This window comes from Columba livia, chromosome 15, assembly GCF_036013475.1.
Source record: "Columba livia isolate bColLiv1 breed racing homer chromosome 15, bColLiv1.pat.W.v2, whole genome shotgun sequence".
NCBI classification, from domain to species: domain Eukaryota; kingdom Metazoa; phylum Chordata; class Aves; order Columbiformes; family Columbidae; genus Columba; species Columba livia.
The window spans coordinates 10,304,890-10,320,179 of record NC_088616.1 but is presented as its reverse complement, the minus strand read 5'-3'; the positions used below and the strand labels follow the sequence as shown (position 1 = coordinate 10,320,179).

The 15,290-nt window shown below is 47.9% G+C and overlaps 1 protein-coding gene across 1 annotated transcript; it reads left to right on the top strand.

The window, feature by feature from the left end:
• The first annotated feature begins 6 nt into the window (after nt 1–6).
• Nucleotides 7–15,175, top strand: IL4R (interleukin 4 receptor). Its single transcript, XM_065031084.1, has 10 exons — nt 7–270; nt 3,936–4,048; nt 6,421–6,562; nt 7,369–7,523; nt 8,529–8,683; nt 9,279–9,435; nt 11,136–11,235; nt 11,848–11,917; nt 12,055–12,131; nt 12,232–15,175. Exons 2-10 carry the CDS (start codon nt 3,979–3,981, stop codon nt 14,630–14,632), a joined length of 3,327 nt encoding a protein of 1,108 aa, XP_064887156.1. The 5' UTR covers nt 7–270; nt 3,936–3,978; the 3' UTR covers nt 14,633–15,175.
• The last annotated feature ends 115 nt before the right edge of the window (nt 15,176–15,290 follow it).

Genomic DNA, 15,290 nt, shown 5'->3' with positions numbered 1-15,290 from the left:
CAGCGTCCTCCCGGAGCGCCAGCAGCCCCGGCAGCGCCAGCAGCCCCGGCAGCGCGGCCCGGCTTCGTGCGGCGCCGTCACGCGTGTTCGGCCACCCCCGTAGGCGGTGCCGCGCTGGCAGCGGCGGGACGGGGCGTGGCCGCGCGGCCGACAGCCGCTTCGGCCGGGGCAGACCCGCGGAGGGCGCGGGGCTGGGGCCGCCCCGGTCCGGACCGAAGTCCGGGCGCGGGTCCCGCCGCGCCGCTCCCACCGTGAGCCGGACTAGACAAGGTACCGGGGCTGCCGCTCCGCTCCGCTCGGCGGGAGGATGGGGCCGGTTTGTTCAGTGCGGCGGGCGCGGTGCGGCCGCTCTCCCCGTGCGGGATCGCTCGCTATCGGTGCTCCCGGCTGGCGGGGCAGGGCCGGGGCCGCGGCGTGGCGGCGGTGACCGGGCCGGGCCCGTGCCGTCGCTGTAGGGAGCTGTTCCGTGTCCGGGGCGGGGGCGAGCAGCGCTCGGCACAGCGCGGGGTTGGGTCACCCCCGGGATTGGGATCGGGGCACCCCCGGGATCGGGTCACCCCCGGGATCGGGGCCGGGGCACCCCTGGGATCGGGATCGGAGCACCCCTGGGGTCGGGATCGGCCGCTGCTGGAGACGCGTCGTCGCTGGCCGCTGAACTTCTCCTTCCTCGGATGGTCTCCGCCGGACGCTCCTTGTGCAGTAACTCCGGACGCAGCCGGTGCGGTTCCCGCAGTCCCGATCTGCCCGGTGCCGCCCGCTGACCCGCGGCCGCGCCCAGCGAACCCCGCGGCGCCGATCGGTCCCGGGGCTCGTTACGAACCCTCCGGTGCGGGGGTCCGGGAGCTGCAGACGTTCGTGCTGAACTCTGAGCCCCGGGCTGAGAACTCGGTGTCAGGAGCGAGCTGTGCTGCCGCTTTCCACCCGGGCGTTTGGTGGTTTGGGCATTTTTTTCGACGTGTTTGAATTGAGCAGTTTCCGTAGTTTCTGTCAGCTCTTAGTTAGAAAATATCTGAAGTTATCTTGCTGCTCGCAAAGTATGATTTGCAGTTTGTCAAGTTTTGTGACAGTGCTGTGTTCTGTATGGGCCCAAATGATGTGTTATTGGGCACTTCGCTGACTCCTGTCATCCCAGTATGAATGTGTGCTGGGATGCAGATCTGGAAATGCAGGTGTGATTTGTCTGTTGTTGCGCAAAATGACGGTAGTGGTAAATATCCCCAGCTACACGAAGGAATTTGTGGAACGACGATGACATTAAAATATTAGTAAAATTACTGATTTAAAAAGAGTAAAAAGTAATGTCTTGCTCCTTTAAAATCCATCATGCTGAAGTTAAATTCCATACAATAATGCAGGGAATACTGCGTCAGATAAGCAATAATATGTGTATTATGGACTTTAAGATAAAAAATGGGACAAAGCCTCCCCACTGAGGGATCTGTGATCTAAGGAGCAGGTCATGGGTTGAGTTTGTGCTCACCCGGCACAGGAGGAGATCATTCCCTGCACGGTGTGTTGATTGAACAGCAGAGAAGTGCATGGGAATGGTTTACTGTGAAGTTCAGAGAACACCGAGTGGGAACTATTGAATTTTATCTGTTGGCCCCACATTGACCGGAGCTGCCATCCTTAATTATTGGAACTTCTGAGTATCTTCCAGTCTGCCCTTTCATCTGAACCTCGGCTGCCGCAGCTTCCAGATTCTGCTGAAAACCCCCTTGGTCCGGGACGCCCACGCTGTTCCCCATGCACAGTCACACTGCAGCTCAAAGAGCAGGTGTTACATTTACGTTCCTGTGGGTCTGCCATTTTGTAGATAAACTTAGAAAAAGCCACAACTAAAAGCAGCAATGAAAAAATTATGGAAATTACTCCCTACCTTTTTTCTTTTCGGATTTTGATACAAAATCAGGTGATGAACTTCCGCTTTGCTATATACTGCTTATCTCATTTTAATCTGCAGCTACAGCCAACGTTTTAAACCAGAGAGAATAAAGCAAGAATAATTATAAAAAGAGCCAGTTTTACAATGGGGAGTTGCCCTTTACCTGTACAGTCTTATGTCGAAATTACTGTTGCCTGTCTTTGGAGCATTGGTTACTTTTTGAGCATAACAATTTTGCGCATTTTGCCTGTAGGTTAGGTGTGACCCTAATTTATTTAGAAGACCAGATGGGAAGTTATTATTGTTTTTCTTGATAGGAAATGAAATCTTTTAAATCACGTTTTTTTTCAAGAGACAGAAATGATAAACGGTCAGAGCATGTAGCTTGTGTCAGTAATCCCATGGACCTGCTTTTAGCCCCAAGAGAGGTTTCCTTCATAGTTTTGGGGAAGTCACCTATGTCTTTTACACCTTATTTTCCTCAAACATACTGGAATTACTAGGCGTGCTGTGACCTTAGCATTCTCTATATGTGTCATATTCTTTTTTAAGATTGGTATCTCATTATCTGATATAAAGAAAAACGTAAGGGCTAACAGACAGAAAAGCTATTGCCATTTTAAAATCGTATCCCTTTGCATTGGATTTACAGTCCGCTACTCTTATTTGACAAAAAAAAATAAAATGCAGTTTCATTAGCACAATGTGTTATTTCCATTTTCATCAACGTGCAGAGTTTTCCTCCTGTGAGGGAGGATTTTTCTCTGCTGATTCATACGTTGGTATGTGATACGGGATTCTGTGCCAAAGTTTCAAGAGTTTCTGGGAACTCCGGCCCCGCGGCGGTTTTACCGGACACTGAACCGGGAAGGCAACACTTGCACTCTTGAGAGTTCCAGGAAAAACGACACAAGGAAGGAGGATTTGTTAATGCTGGAGTGGTTTCCTCCTTTTTTCTGAGCAGCAGCACTTGTGTTCTTTTAAAAAAATTGTTACTACGTTCAGTCGTGATTTGTCTGTTCCCCAAAATGTCAAAAGCTCAACTCTTGAGTAAGAGTTTTCTTGAGCATTTATGAGAAATCCATCTTTCAAGCACGTCCTTTATTACAGATAAGCAGTAACTGCCTCAGAGACAGTCACAGAAGTTTCCGTTCTAATCTTCTGTTTTCACTGACAAATCTCTTATCCCTTAACCTCTAAGGCTGAAATTGTCTGTATTTGATCTTTAGAAGCTTGTTTTAAAGAGTGGTCTGTCGTGCACGTGGGAAGGGAAGAACACGGGCTCATTAAACGTGACTTTTCTGACAAGCGCAGAAACTTGGGTTGTGAGGTAGTTGCCTCGGAGCTGAATCTGGAGCTGGATGTGACCATCCGCTGAGCGGCCGGGTTGTATCAGCAAAAGAATCTTGAGGAAATAGGTTTTTGGAAAGTCTCTAATTAATTATTTCATCTGTTTTCAGTTTACTGAAGCAGTTTTGCTATGCTTAAAGAATTCAAATATGGAAAAGCTGCGTAATTTTCCTTCTCCAAAGTTGTGCTGGTTATATCATGATCAGGTGCCTGTTTTACAGCTTCCTTTTGATTATTTGCTGTTTTAGTGAATCTGCATTCTGTTGAGGGAAGGCTCAGAGGTCTTTGCTGAAGTCTTTTTCAAGAGGATGATACTCATTATCGAGGGTACCGGTGATAGGACTTGGAGGAAACGCTTTAGTCGATAGATCAGACACTTCAGTCTTAAATTCTTTCAGTTATCTGAGTGGAATCGTAGGGCTTTGATGTGTTTGTCAGTGATTTTGCTCTAGTGCTTGATGTCTCACATACCAGCAGCCTTGCTTGTGTAGCAGCTGATGAGGGCAGGTCCGCTGCCACTGTCAGCCCGGTGTCCTCTGCAATTAAATCTTTGCAGAAGAGTCTTCTGCATCGTTTGTATTATCCCGACTCCTCCGCTCTGCTCGGGGCTCCGTGCGGTGGCTGCGGGAGGATCGCGGGGGATCTGCACCCTCACCTGACCGCGGCACGAGGAGCTCGCAATGCTGTTTTCTGTTGGCAGAACCTCAGCGCAGCTTGTCCGTGGCACCCAGCCGGTGGCAGCGATGGCAGCAAACCCAAGAGCTGCACTGCACGCCCTCTGGATCCTTCTCTTCTCGTATACAACAAATGAAGGTACGTTTGTTAATGTTTTAAATTATTATACCGAAGTTTTTGTCAGCAGCATTTTCCAATGACTAGTAGGCAATGCTGTTGTCATTAATTAACTTATATAAAGCGTGTAACTTCAAATGTCAGAAATATCTGTATACTGAAATAAATTCTTAGATCTTTTCTTTTTATTGACCACGTGGGCAACAGGAATTTGCAGGAGGAGAAACTGAGACTGTCAGGTCAGCTCCCTGCTCCCCCGTTAGATTCCGTGGACACCGGGGGCCCCGGGGCGGCTCCAGACCCCCGGGAGCAGCGGGTGTGTGGAGCGGCCGTGCCTGCCCTGGCCCGAGCAGCTGCTGCCAGATGTGCTGTGCACCGCGCAGGGGACTGAGCTGGAACGCTCCGTTCGCCGGAGCTCAACACGTTTTGCAGGCACTTGCTGTCAGTCGCTTGTTGGGTTTTTTGGTTGTTTTGTTTGGGGTTTTGTTGTTGGGGATTTTTTTTTTTGCATTTTAAGGCAAACAAAAATAGTTAAAAGAAAAGAAGATTTATTAGCTACTTTCTTACGCACTATAAAATAGTGCCATTCAAATTTGAATTAAAGAGAAGGATCAGGGTTTGCAAGGGCACATTGGCTGGGTCATCTGATCTAGGTAATCGTGCATTTTCTATAAATTATCTTTATCAGCATTTAATTTCACAGATCTTTTTTCCCCTAGTTAACTACGTTTTAAGTTTCTTCAGCATGGTGTTCTAGTTAAGGATTAAAAAAGAAATCCAATGTTTCGGTTCCCTTTTTGAAGCGCATGAACTGAAAACAAACCCTGTGCTGTATGCGGTTTCAAAAGGAAATTCTCAAATACCTGAGGTTTAGAAACACAGTGTACCAGGGGTGGAAGAGGGAGAGGGCCACGGGACAATAATGCAGAAGATAATAGAGAGTTCTGGACACTGAGGACACTGAAAGGCAAGATCAAGTAAAGCTGCTGATCATCTCAGCTTAACCCAGCAGGAAGAGCTTCATTTAATTGAAGTATTTGTGGAAGTGTAAGATCATTAACACATTAAAAATAATGGTGTTTATATTTGAAGGGCTTAAAATGTTCGTACTTCTTTTAAAAGTCATCTTAAGGTGGAAAAAAAAAGAAGAAACTTAACAATAAAAATACAAACGGCAACCAAGTATAAACAATAGCAACAGGATAAATATGTAATGGTTCTTTTGGAATAAATGAACTCTGTGACTCGTACAGTATTGCAGAAGCTTAATCTCTAACTTGCTGCTCTTCTGGTGATTCTTGGGGTTTTTTGAAGAGTCAAGGACCATGCAGAACAAAAGGGAACTAAATGTGGTGCTGCCATCCAGAAAGGACATAATAGTTCTAATAAACATCTAGCCTTAGTAACTAGAAGAAAATGAAACATTCTCTAAATATTGGAACACTAATGAAACCATGAGCTGCAGTCAGTTCTAGGTTTATAACCAGTTCATACACAAGGCAATTTAGATTATGATTTTTATGGAATTTGTAGTTTTTGTTTTGGAGGAATAATAGGAAACTTGGGTACCCATTGGAAAGAATAAGCCTGTGAAGCAGCAGTGGCTGAAGAACAAGGACCCTGCAGCATGTGAATTGTTGGCAATTTAATCTTGAAATTGCAATGTAAATGATAAGAGTGGAGAGTTAGTGATGTGCTGGACCATGTAAACAAAATTATTTACGTACTGTAGAGAAATGAAATGTTATCTTTATATGGCCTTTGTATAATTGCTGCAGGAACCTTTCTAGCAAAACCCCCTAGCAAACTAACAGAAAAAAAAGGTCAGTTAATAGGATTCTAAAAACCAGACAAAGCTGCTCTAAATATTTACAGGGAATTGAAACGGAGAGCAGGAGAGAAGGATTTAGATCTATACAACTTGTGCAAGAAAAGAGAGATATTGTTAATATTTACTAATAACAGAGAAATCGAACATCAGGGAAGTCTGGGATGATAAAAATCTTGGCTATTTCTGGCTGCCTCATCCCGAAGTGATGACATTGAGCACACGGTTAGTGCCGGTGCAGCACGAGCTCAGTGTCCCTCAGCTCCTGCTCTTGTGCTCCCGCGTCCACTGTGGAGTGCAGGGAAGTAACAGAACAGGAGCTGGAGGGGACACCCAGGACTGTGTGTGCCACTTCCCTTTCCACTTCTAAACAAGGTATTTTGACCAATGATTTCTGCTTTTTTCTTAAGTTCTAGTGACACAAATCTCTTTCCGTTTACCCAGAATGTGAAAAATAACAATGCTTTCACTTAATTCGTAGGGGGTTGGTAGCTCTGTTTAGATAGAAAAGTTAATGTTTCTGCGTAGTCCAATTTGTTCTTTTGATTCTCTTGCCGCTCCCCAGCTGTGGCTGCAGGACGGGTACAGGAATTCACCTGCATCACTGATTATGACAAAGAGCTGGTTTGTCACTGGAAGGTGCCTGCACAAACAAATTGCTCCAAAGAATTCCTGCTCTACTACAGGAAGGATTTTCTTGATCTGCCGTAAGTGTTTAATAAAATGTTACATTATCATTGTTGGAAATTCATATATCCTACAGCCATTATCAGCTTTAACTCCCTCTCTGTACCATGGGTGTCTGGGACAGAATGTAATCCAGGTTGTTCTTCTTGCCAGGAGGAAAACGAGTTGCTGCAATTAGCAGCACACTCTGGTCAGTGTTGTTCTCTGCAGACCGTTCTGCTCTCCTGGTACAGAGCAGTGATCAAGGCTTAGTTGTAGGGGGTGGTGGGCTGTTGTAAGTTTGCCCAACCTTCATTGCATGCGTAATTTTACCTCCTTCAGGAGAAATCTGACCTGATCTCCCAGTCTGCAGCCCGTGTGAAGGGTGCTCTGCCTGGAGCCTGCAGGCTGTGTGCAGCCACATCTGCTGTCCTGTCCCTGTCCTGCAGCAGGGCCGCTCAGCATCTCCGGCAAAGGAACATACATCTGTGCTCTCCTGTTCCTCTCCGTGTGATTTCTGCGCACAGACATCCAAATAACCTCACTCTGTACACTGTAGAAAACCTGTTGTGACAAAGCTTGTTAACCTTTCCTCCTGAGATCAATCCTTAGCCTTTCTGTCATGTTTTTCATAAGGGCGATACAGATATCCAAGGAGTGTTGGGGATGGTGGGTTGTTTAGGAGCTTGTGGGAGGTCAGATTTGGTTTGTATTTGTTTGGGCTCAACATTTCTAGGAACTGAACAGATTTGATTAGTTCTTCACATTGGGAAACTTGATTTCAGCCTTTCAAGAAATAGTGTGCCACACTTTCTAAACATCACGTAATTTTCTGCCTGTTTTTCAGAAATCGTGTGTGTATCCCCGAGAATGGAGAAGACAATTTAAAGTGCACTTGCACAATATATCCGGGTTATTTTGTATCAGGCCTCACATATATTCTAGCTCTACAGTTCAATGGGACTGATACGTGGAATTACAGTGTTACACCAGCCCTGGTTGGTAAGAACCTGTTCACTTTGTCACCAGGATATGTGGTTCCAGGCTTTGCAATCCCATCCAACTCCTCACTCATGTCACTGAAACAGTTTTTCCTTATCAGAGGCAAAAAGTGCTATGCTGGTTTATTGTAAAATCCATTTAGCTTAGAAACCTGATTCTGGAGCAGATTCTTAAGAAATGAGGATAAGTAATGGAGCAAACAGAGAATGAGTCCTCCAGCTGCCAGCCAGCAGCATTTCGGGGGCTCAGACGAGTGCTTGGTGCTTTTTACTTGTGGCTGTAGAATTCAAGGATGAAGAGGAATGTGCTGCCTTCAGTTTCTAGGCCATCCCTACTGAAATTTATTCCATTCCTGTCTATGGCGTACTCTGATTTTTCAGGCTAATTGAATCAGCCCCCTGAACAGAGATTTTTACAGTAATTGCTGTTGGATTACAACCACCCGTGATAAGAAGTTAATGACTCTCTCACAGGACAGAGCGCAGATGCAGTTTATGTCTCACTATAGGCATCTCGTTTGTTCTGAGCAGTGTGCCTGTTCTGAATACTTGGCACCTCAGACACTCACAGAAATCCTTCACACAGCTTAGGCAGCCGTTCGTCTGCATCAGTGAGCCGGGTCTTTTCAGAATACTTGATTGTCGCCGCTGCTTCTCAGCGGAACAAGCAGGAGCCTGTGTCGGTGTGTGCAAGGTGGGACAGCCCGGCGGGGGCTGCGGGTCTGTGCCCCCGCACCGTGTGCTGCTGCGGGGTCTGCCCGTTCTCTGGGCTGACACTGCATCCGGTGCAGTTTGTTCAGCCAGCTTGAAGATTCAGTGCTTGTTAATTAATACCTTGCAATTGCTCTGTTTTGGCCTCCCTATCCCTGTGCTACACCATAGTGAAAAGGGCTTTATGCATCGGCTGCGATGAGGTTCTGGTCCCTGGTGTATGTTTGCCTCTGCTTCGCTCCATCAGTGCTTTCCCATTGCCATGTTCTCCTTAATTGTATTTTCTAACATACAGTTAAGCCACGGGCCCCAAAAAATCTGGCCATTGGGAAAGCTGAAAATGGTAATTTCAATCTGAGCTGGGAGGAGAGCTACTCTCCTCCATCCAGGCTCTCTGGACAGCCCGTCATCTACGAAGTGAAATACTGGAGGAAGCAGCACCCAACAGAGGTAAGAGACAGCCAGTCTCCTTGTTTTCTGTGTCTCTGGAGCTTTCAGGCTTTAAAAGTCATCTGCAAAGTCTTGAAACCTTTTCATGAATAACAGTGTAAGGGCCAGCAATGGCAGGTCCCACAATGTTCCCAATGGCACGCTTGCCACAGGTTACGTTGCCGCAAGCTGGTTCAGCTGGGCTTTAAAGGATCGCAGCTCTTGTGACCGCCACCCCAAAATGGTCTGCTGCTCACAGGGGACAGGGCAGAGCCTGAAAACACAGCGCTGCTGCTCCCTCTATATCGTTTGCTCCTTAGGCACCAGGAGGCTGCTCGTGACACCGTGGTGCACCCAAGGCGTTTCAGACACCCCTGAACGGGCGAGCACCTTTGGGCTGTGCTGCTTCTACGGGGGAAGAACGTGCATGGTGGAACGTGCACAAATACCACCCGCTTGGGGCAACAATGTGCCGTGTCACACACAGCACGTTAGGGCAACAGGCATTCATTTGTGAGAGGTCACTGAAACACGTAACACTGTTGTTATTCAATTGCTGTCACTCACCCTTCGCCTCATATAGAAATTAAAGTGAACTTTATAACTTTCTTTTCAGGTTTCTGTAAAAGTAATTAACTACCAGGCAAAAAGTTTTGAAATTACTGCAAGCTCCTTGAGGAGAGGCTATGATTACGTGGCAAGTGTTAGGTGTAACTACACAGACTACCCGGGGTACTGGAGTGAATGGAGTGAGGTTGTTGAATTTCACTATGGTGAGTATTGTGACAAATAGCAGCTCGATAAAAAGATGGTGCAGTTTTATAAACCATTTCATATATACCACATCGCTCTCAGAGCAGAGTTACGGAATCGTCATCATTTTAAATGTATTGTGAATACGTCTGTAAAGGCTTCCAAAGACAAAAACCATTGGTTACTTTTTGAGCATAACAATTTTGCACATTTTGCCTGTAGATTAGGTGTGACCCTAATTTATTTAGAAGAACTTCCAAAGACACTTCCAAAGTGTAAAAAAGCAATTTTGGGGGAAACTAAGGAAGATTGTTTAGCCTTGTGGGAAACAAAAAAAAAGGCTGAAAGGGGATGTATTTATTCTCTATAAATATTTCATGAAGTAGACACCAGGGAAGGAGAAGAGATACTTAAACTAAAGAACAAGGTTGATGTAAGAGCAAGTAGGTTTAAATGAACAAGAGATATTTAGGCTGCAAATTAAGCAGTGCTTTAACCATCCAAGGGCTGAGGGTTTATAAAAAGCTTTGAAGAGCAACAGAGAGAAGCAGCACAGCTGCACCACAGTGGAGACAATAATGCCACTTTAGGGACTGTGTGACAGGTTTGTCCCGAGTGCTGACACAGCCCCACGGTGCACAGTGTCTGCCCAGCCCTGAGCCCCGTCCCTGCCTGCGGCCCCAGCGCTGTCACCCTGAGCCCCGTCCCTGCCTGCAGCCCCAGCGCTGTCACCCTGAGCCCCGTCCCTGCCTGCAGCCCCGGCGCTGTCACCCTGAGCCCCGTCCCTGCCTGCAGCCCCAGCGCTGTCACCCTGAGCCCCGTCCCTGCCTGCAGCCCCAGCGCTGTCACCCTGAGCCCCGTCCCTGCCTGCAGCCCCAGCCCTGTCACCCTGAGCCCCGTCCCTGCCTGCAGCCCCAGCGCTGTCACCCTGAGCCCCGTCCCTGCCTGCAGCCCCAGCGCTGTCACCCTGAGCCCCGTCCCTGCCTGCAGCCCCAGCGCCGTCACCCTGAGCCCCGTCCCTGCCTGCAGCCCCAGCGCTGTCACCCTGAGCCCCGTCCCTGCCTGCGGCCCCAGCGCTGTCACCCTGAGCCCCGTCCCTGCCTGCAGCCCCAGCCCTGTCACCCTGAGCCCCGTCCCTGCCTGCGGCCCCAGCCCTGTCACCCTGAGCCCCGTCCCTGCCTGCGGCCCCAGCGCTGTCACCCTGAGCCCCGTCCCTGCCTGCGGCCCCAGCGCTGTCACCCTGAGCCCCGTCCCTGCCTGCGGCCCCAGCGCTGTCACCCTGAGCCCCGTCCCTGCCTGCAGCCCCAGCCCTGTCACCCTGAGCCCCGTCCCTGCCTGCGGCCCCAGCCCTGTCACCCTGAGCCCCGTCCCTGCCTGCGGCCCCAGCGCTGTCACCCTGAGCCCCGTCCCTGCCTGCGGCCCCAGCGCTGTCACCCTGAGCCCTGTCCCTGCCTGCGGCCCCAGCGCTGTCACTCTGAGCCTTGTCCCTGCCTGAGGCCCCAGCGCTGTCACCCTGAGCCCCGTCCCTGCCTGCGGCCCCAGCGCTGTCACCAGACACCACACAGCCCCGTGAGCTCCGTGTGCTGGGGTTTGTCTGCCAGAAGCTTCATTTTATGTCCTCGGCAGGAGCATTTTTGAGGTGCTAAGGAAGAGCAATGAGTTGGGTCTTGCCGGTACTTACATGCACATACACATGCAAATGTCTGTGTTCATTTAACAGATTACCAAGTAACAGCTGAAGACGTTCTGCAGATGGCTGTTCCTGGAGCCTGCATACTGGTCATGGCATTATCTGTCATTTGTTACTTCTGTTTTACCAAGTATGTATCATACTGTTGACAGGTTTTATAGAGCAGCAGTTTGCACAGATAGCAGTGTTGCTATTGGATTAGCTGAATGTCTAGTAGTACAGGAATCTAATGTTTTGTTTTTCTTCAGCATCTTTATCTCCCTCTCTTTGAGCAAATGTTGTATAAACATGAGTCAGTTGCACTCTGTCATTTTCTGAATAGAAAACTAAATATTGTCTATTAATCTTACTAGAATGGAGTTGTTATAGCATTCAAAACAGCCGCAGTTACGGGGTTTATGAGTTTTAGACCTCAGTCTTTGCTGGAGTTCCAGTAATGATGGTTAAATATCTGCATTTCTTTTAACATTTTTTTAGTGGTAATGTGAAAGTGGAATCTTATCTGTTTCACACATCATTTCAAACATGATTAGAAGAACATGTGACTGTGGTTGTGCAGTGCAGTCACGCGCCAAACATACAAACATCTTTGCATTAGTTTAATGAAAAGCAGCGCTTGGAGATGCACAGAACAAGCACTTCTGGTGCTGCGGTGCTGACGGCCAAGGGCGAGGAGAGGGAAATGTACACTGATGAAGCCAAAATGCAGTCAGAGCAAACAATTTTAATTCTTCCCTTGCAGAGTGAAGAAAGAATGGTGGGATCAAATCCCAAATCCAGCAAAGAGCCATTTGGTCGTAAAAAATGTCAAGGTAATCCAGAAGTTTTGCAAAAATACCCTTTCCTGATCACCAGATATAGAATATGTAATAAGTGCTGTTGTCTGGGTAATGCAAGGAATACAAAATACAATTCACATGTGTCCTAATCTCCTTTGTATCTTTATTAGTTTTCAGTCTTTTGCTACATTGATGAAATTAAGTTCCCTTTCCATGATGTAAAGCAGAGTTATATGGACAACCAAATGTAAGTAAGCTAAAAGAAAAAACCCCTCTGCTTTACAGCATTAAGTAGCTTTCTGTTACATAAACATTTACTGTCTTTTCCTTTTGACTCCTAAAAACAGAAGTTGCAAGAACTGCATGGCTCTAAGTTTGTCAAGCCAAAGCATCAAGGGGACAGATAATATCAGAAATGTTGAGAAATCTTGCAGTTGCCACAGCAAGTCTGGAGAGTGGTTTCCAAAAGGCAGCAGTGCAGTTTTAACCCCTGAGACAATTCTGGTTGAAGAGTCTTTAGAAATCTGTGAATGTTTAACAGACGTTGAGGCTGAGAGCCAGGAAGAGCCTGGTGACCCGATCACGGCGTTCGAGCCCCATGAGAGCAGCGTGAGTGCTTTCAGAGAGCACATGGAACACAACGATGCTCTAGCCAGCATGTTTATTGACATCCTGGCAGATGAAAACAACACGCAAGACAATAAAGACTCAGGCATCATCACAGGTGAGAATAAAACCTTTGAGAAACGTGAGTCAGAAAATCCATCACAGCAAAATGCAAAGGCAAGCACAGCCCAGAGTCAGCAGCCATGTGATATTTTTCATACAGTCTCCCTTTTCACCAAAGCCTCTCAAGATGACTACAATTGTAGTACTGTGAGCAAGAAGTCGGAACAATCAGAAGAATCCTTTGAATCTGGCTATCAGAGCTCCAGCATCAATTCCACTTCTCTGGATGCAAGAGATCTTCAACATATGGTTCATCAAGGCCTTTTTCCATGCAGTTCTGAAAGTCACCATGACTTGTGTGACCTGATCCAGGAACCTCCAAATAAGCCATCCTTTGGGACCAAAAAAGACAGAATAAGCAACTCTGTGCAGGACAGCTTTGATCCCCTTGCATCTCCATCCATGGGGCTGTGTAACTCTGCATATAAGAGCTTTGACACCCTTATCTCTCCATCCATGGAGCCCTGTGGTTCTGCCTACAAGAGCTGTGACACCCTTATCTCTCCATCCACGGAGCCCTGTGGTTCTGCCTACAAGAGCTTTGACACCCTTATGTCTCTATCCACAGAGCCCTGTGGTTCTGCCTACAAGAGCTTTGACACCCTTATGTCTCTATCCACAGAGCCCTGTGGTTCTGCCTACAAGAGCTGTGACACCCTTATGTCTCCATCCACAGAGCCCTGTGGTTCTGCCTACAAGAGCTGTGACACCCTTATGTCTCCATCCACGGAGCCTTGTGGTTCTGCATACAGGAGCTTTGATATTCTTGTGTCTGCATTCAAGGAACCGAGCAGCTCTGCGTATAAGAGCTTTGATAGCCTTATGTCTCAGTCTATGGCTGACAACAGCCTGAGTACCTGTGTTGAAAATACCTGCTCCTCACCACCTTTGTCGACAGAGTCTTCAGAGACACCAGAACTTACCTGCAGAGGTCAAATTTATCCACCCCCTAGCAATCTGACGTGTTATACCAATTATGGATCTCCCTGCACTGGGCTTGATTTTCAAAACATCTGCTCAGAACATCCTGATTTTCCATCTTTCTCCATGCCTGCAAATGACAGTGCTTCAGTTTTCTTACCAGAGGAAGAAATAATTACACAATTAGCATGTCAAAATGTTCAAGAGAAAGCCAATATGATTTCTTGCCCTATTGAATCTCAACCATCTGGTTATCAACCTTTTGATAATGCAGTTAAATGTAGTGGTACATACTGTGACAGTGACAGTGAGGTTATCTCTAGGTCACTACACAAACCCTTCTTTCACCTTTTGTACAACAACCTAAGAGAAACACCTCCAGATACCGTAATCCATGAACCTGACCAAAGGACAGATGACCGCCTGTGTCTGGTTGCACAGGGGTTTGACAGCAGTATTGTCCCAGATTTAGCCTCTAGTGCGAATGTCACACAGACTGGTGATGGCAGCCTTCAGATCATCAGCTCTAATGAGCTGTCTGGTGAGAGCAAAGATGAAAATACCAGCAGAGACAAACAGCTGTTGCATTTGTTAGAGCTGAACTGTCAAGATTTTAACAGCAGAGAAAGAACTATGAAGGAGACAAAACCTATGAGCTTTATCTGTGCTGGTAAAGGACTGCAAGAGAGCAGCAGTGACAGACTAAGTGCTGCCTTCCACTGCCACACACACAGCTGTCGGGGGAGACGTGGGAGTGCAGGGGAGAATAAAGAGGTGCTGGCACCTGCGGTGGGCACGTGTGGCTCAGCAGCGAGGTCACCAGAGGAGTCACTGGACAGCATTGGGATAAACGTAGAAAGAAAAACTGCAGAGCCCCAGGAGCTCCTGGTCTCAGACACGCCGTCACCTCCTCTTTTTGTGGATAACCCCTGTCCTTCTGATTCTCACACCATTCACAGGGAGGGGTCCAGACCGGCACCTGCGGTTAAAGAGAAACCAGTAGAACTATTGAGGGAAAACAATAGGAAGAATGGGAAAAAAATGAAACTTGTACAAGCCCTGGCCCAGGAGGACAACTGCTACATGAAAGTAGCCTAGCTTGCCAAGACTGATCACACCAGTCTTTGGAAATAAACTGTATGGCAAATGGAAATGTTGCTTGTTCTTCCATCCTAGCCTGAAGCGAGGGCTGCCGCGGGTGAGCCCTGGATCCAGGGCTGTGACGCTTCAGCCGCGGCAGCACTGGCGCCCGGTGCACCCTGCGGCACAGCAGAGCCGGCACCTGCCCACTGCCCTACGGCTCTGTCGGGGGGAGAAGCCGGAGCTGAAGTTTCTCTGGCTGCGGTTGTTCTCTACAAGTGAGCAGGAGTTGTTGGTCAACACCTGTGGTTGTTGCCCAGGCTCTGCGTGTTCCTTGGGAAGCACACGAAGGTGATGTGGAGCTGACACCCCTCCGAGTGGGACGTAGGCGCAGGTCCCAGGGAAGTGACTGAAGGGCACTGGCAGCGTCACACAGCTGCCAGGACCTCCTTACTGCGGGGGAGCAGGGAGGGGCTGTGTTCCCAGCCCCGGCATGGCCCTTGTGTGTCTAAACTTGCTCAGTCAAGACCGGAAATAAAGATTACTGTAATTTGGGCTTGAGCAATGCTGTTGTTGATGATTAGTATCTTATTCTGTAGAAGCAAGCAGTTATTTAATACTTCTACAGCTGTAAATGGAATCAGACATTTCTAAACACTTCTCCCAGAAAGGTTAT

Excerpts from the sequence above, each read along its gene's own strand:
- IL4R (XM_065031084.1), top strand. The coding sequence starts at position 3,979 with ATGGCAGCAAACCCAAGAGCTGCACTGCACGCCCTCTGGATCCTTCTC. Across the intron at positions 6,563-7,368 it reads AAGGATTTTCTTGATCTGCC|AAATCGTGTGTGTATCCCCG; the intron begins GTAAGTGTTTAA and ends CCTGTTTTTCAG. Across the intron at positions 7,524-8,528 it reads TGTTACACCAGCCCTGGTTG|TTAAGCCACGGGCCCCAAAA; the intron begins GTAAGAACCTGT and ends TCTAACATACAG.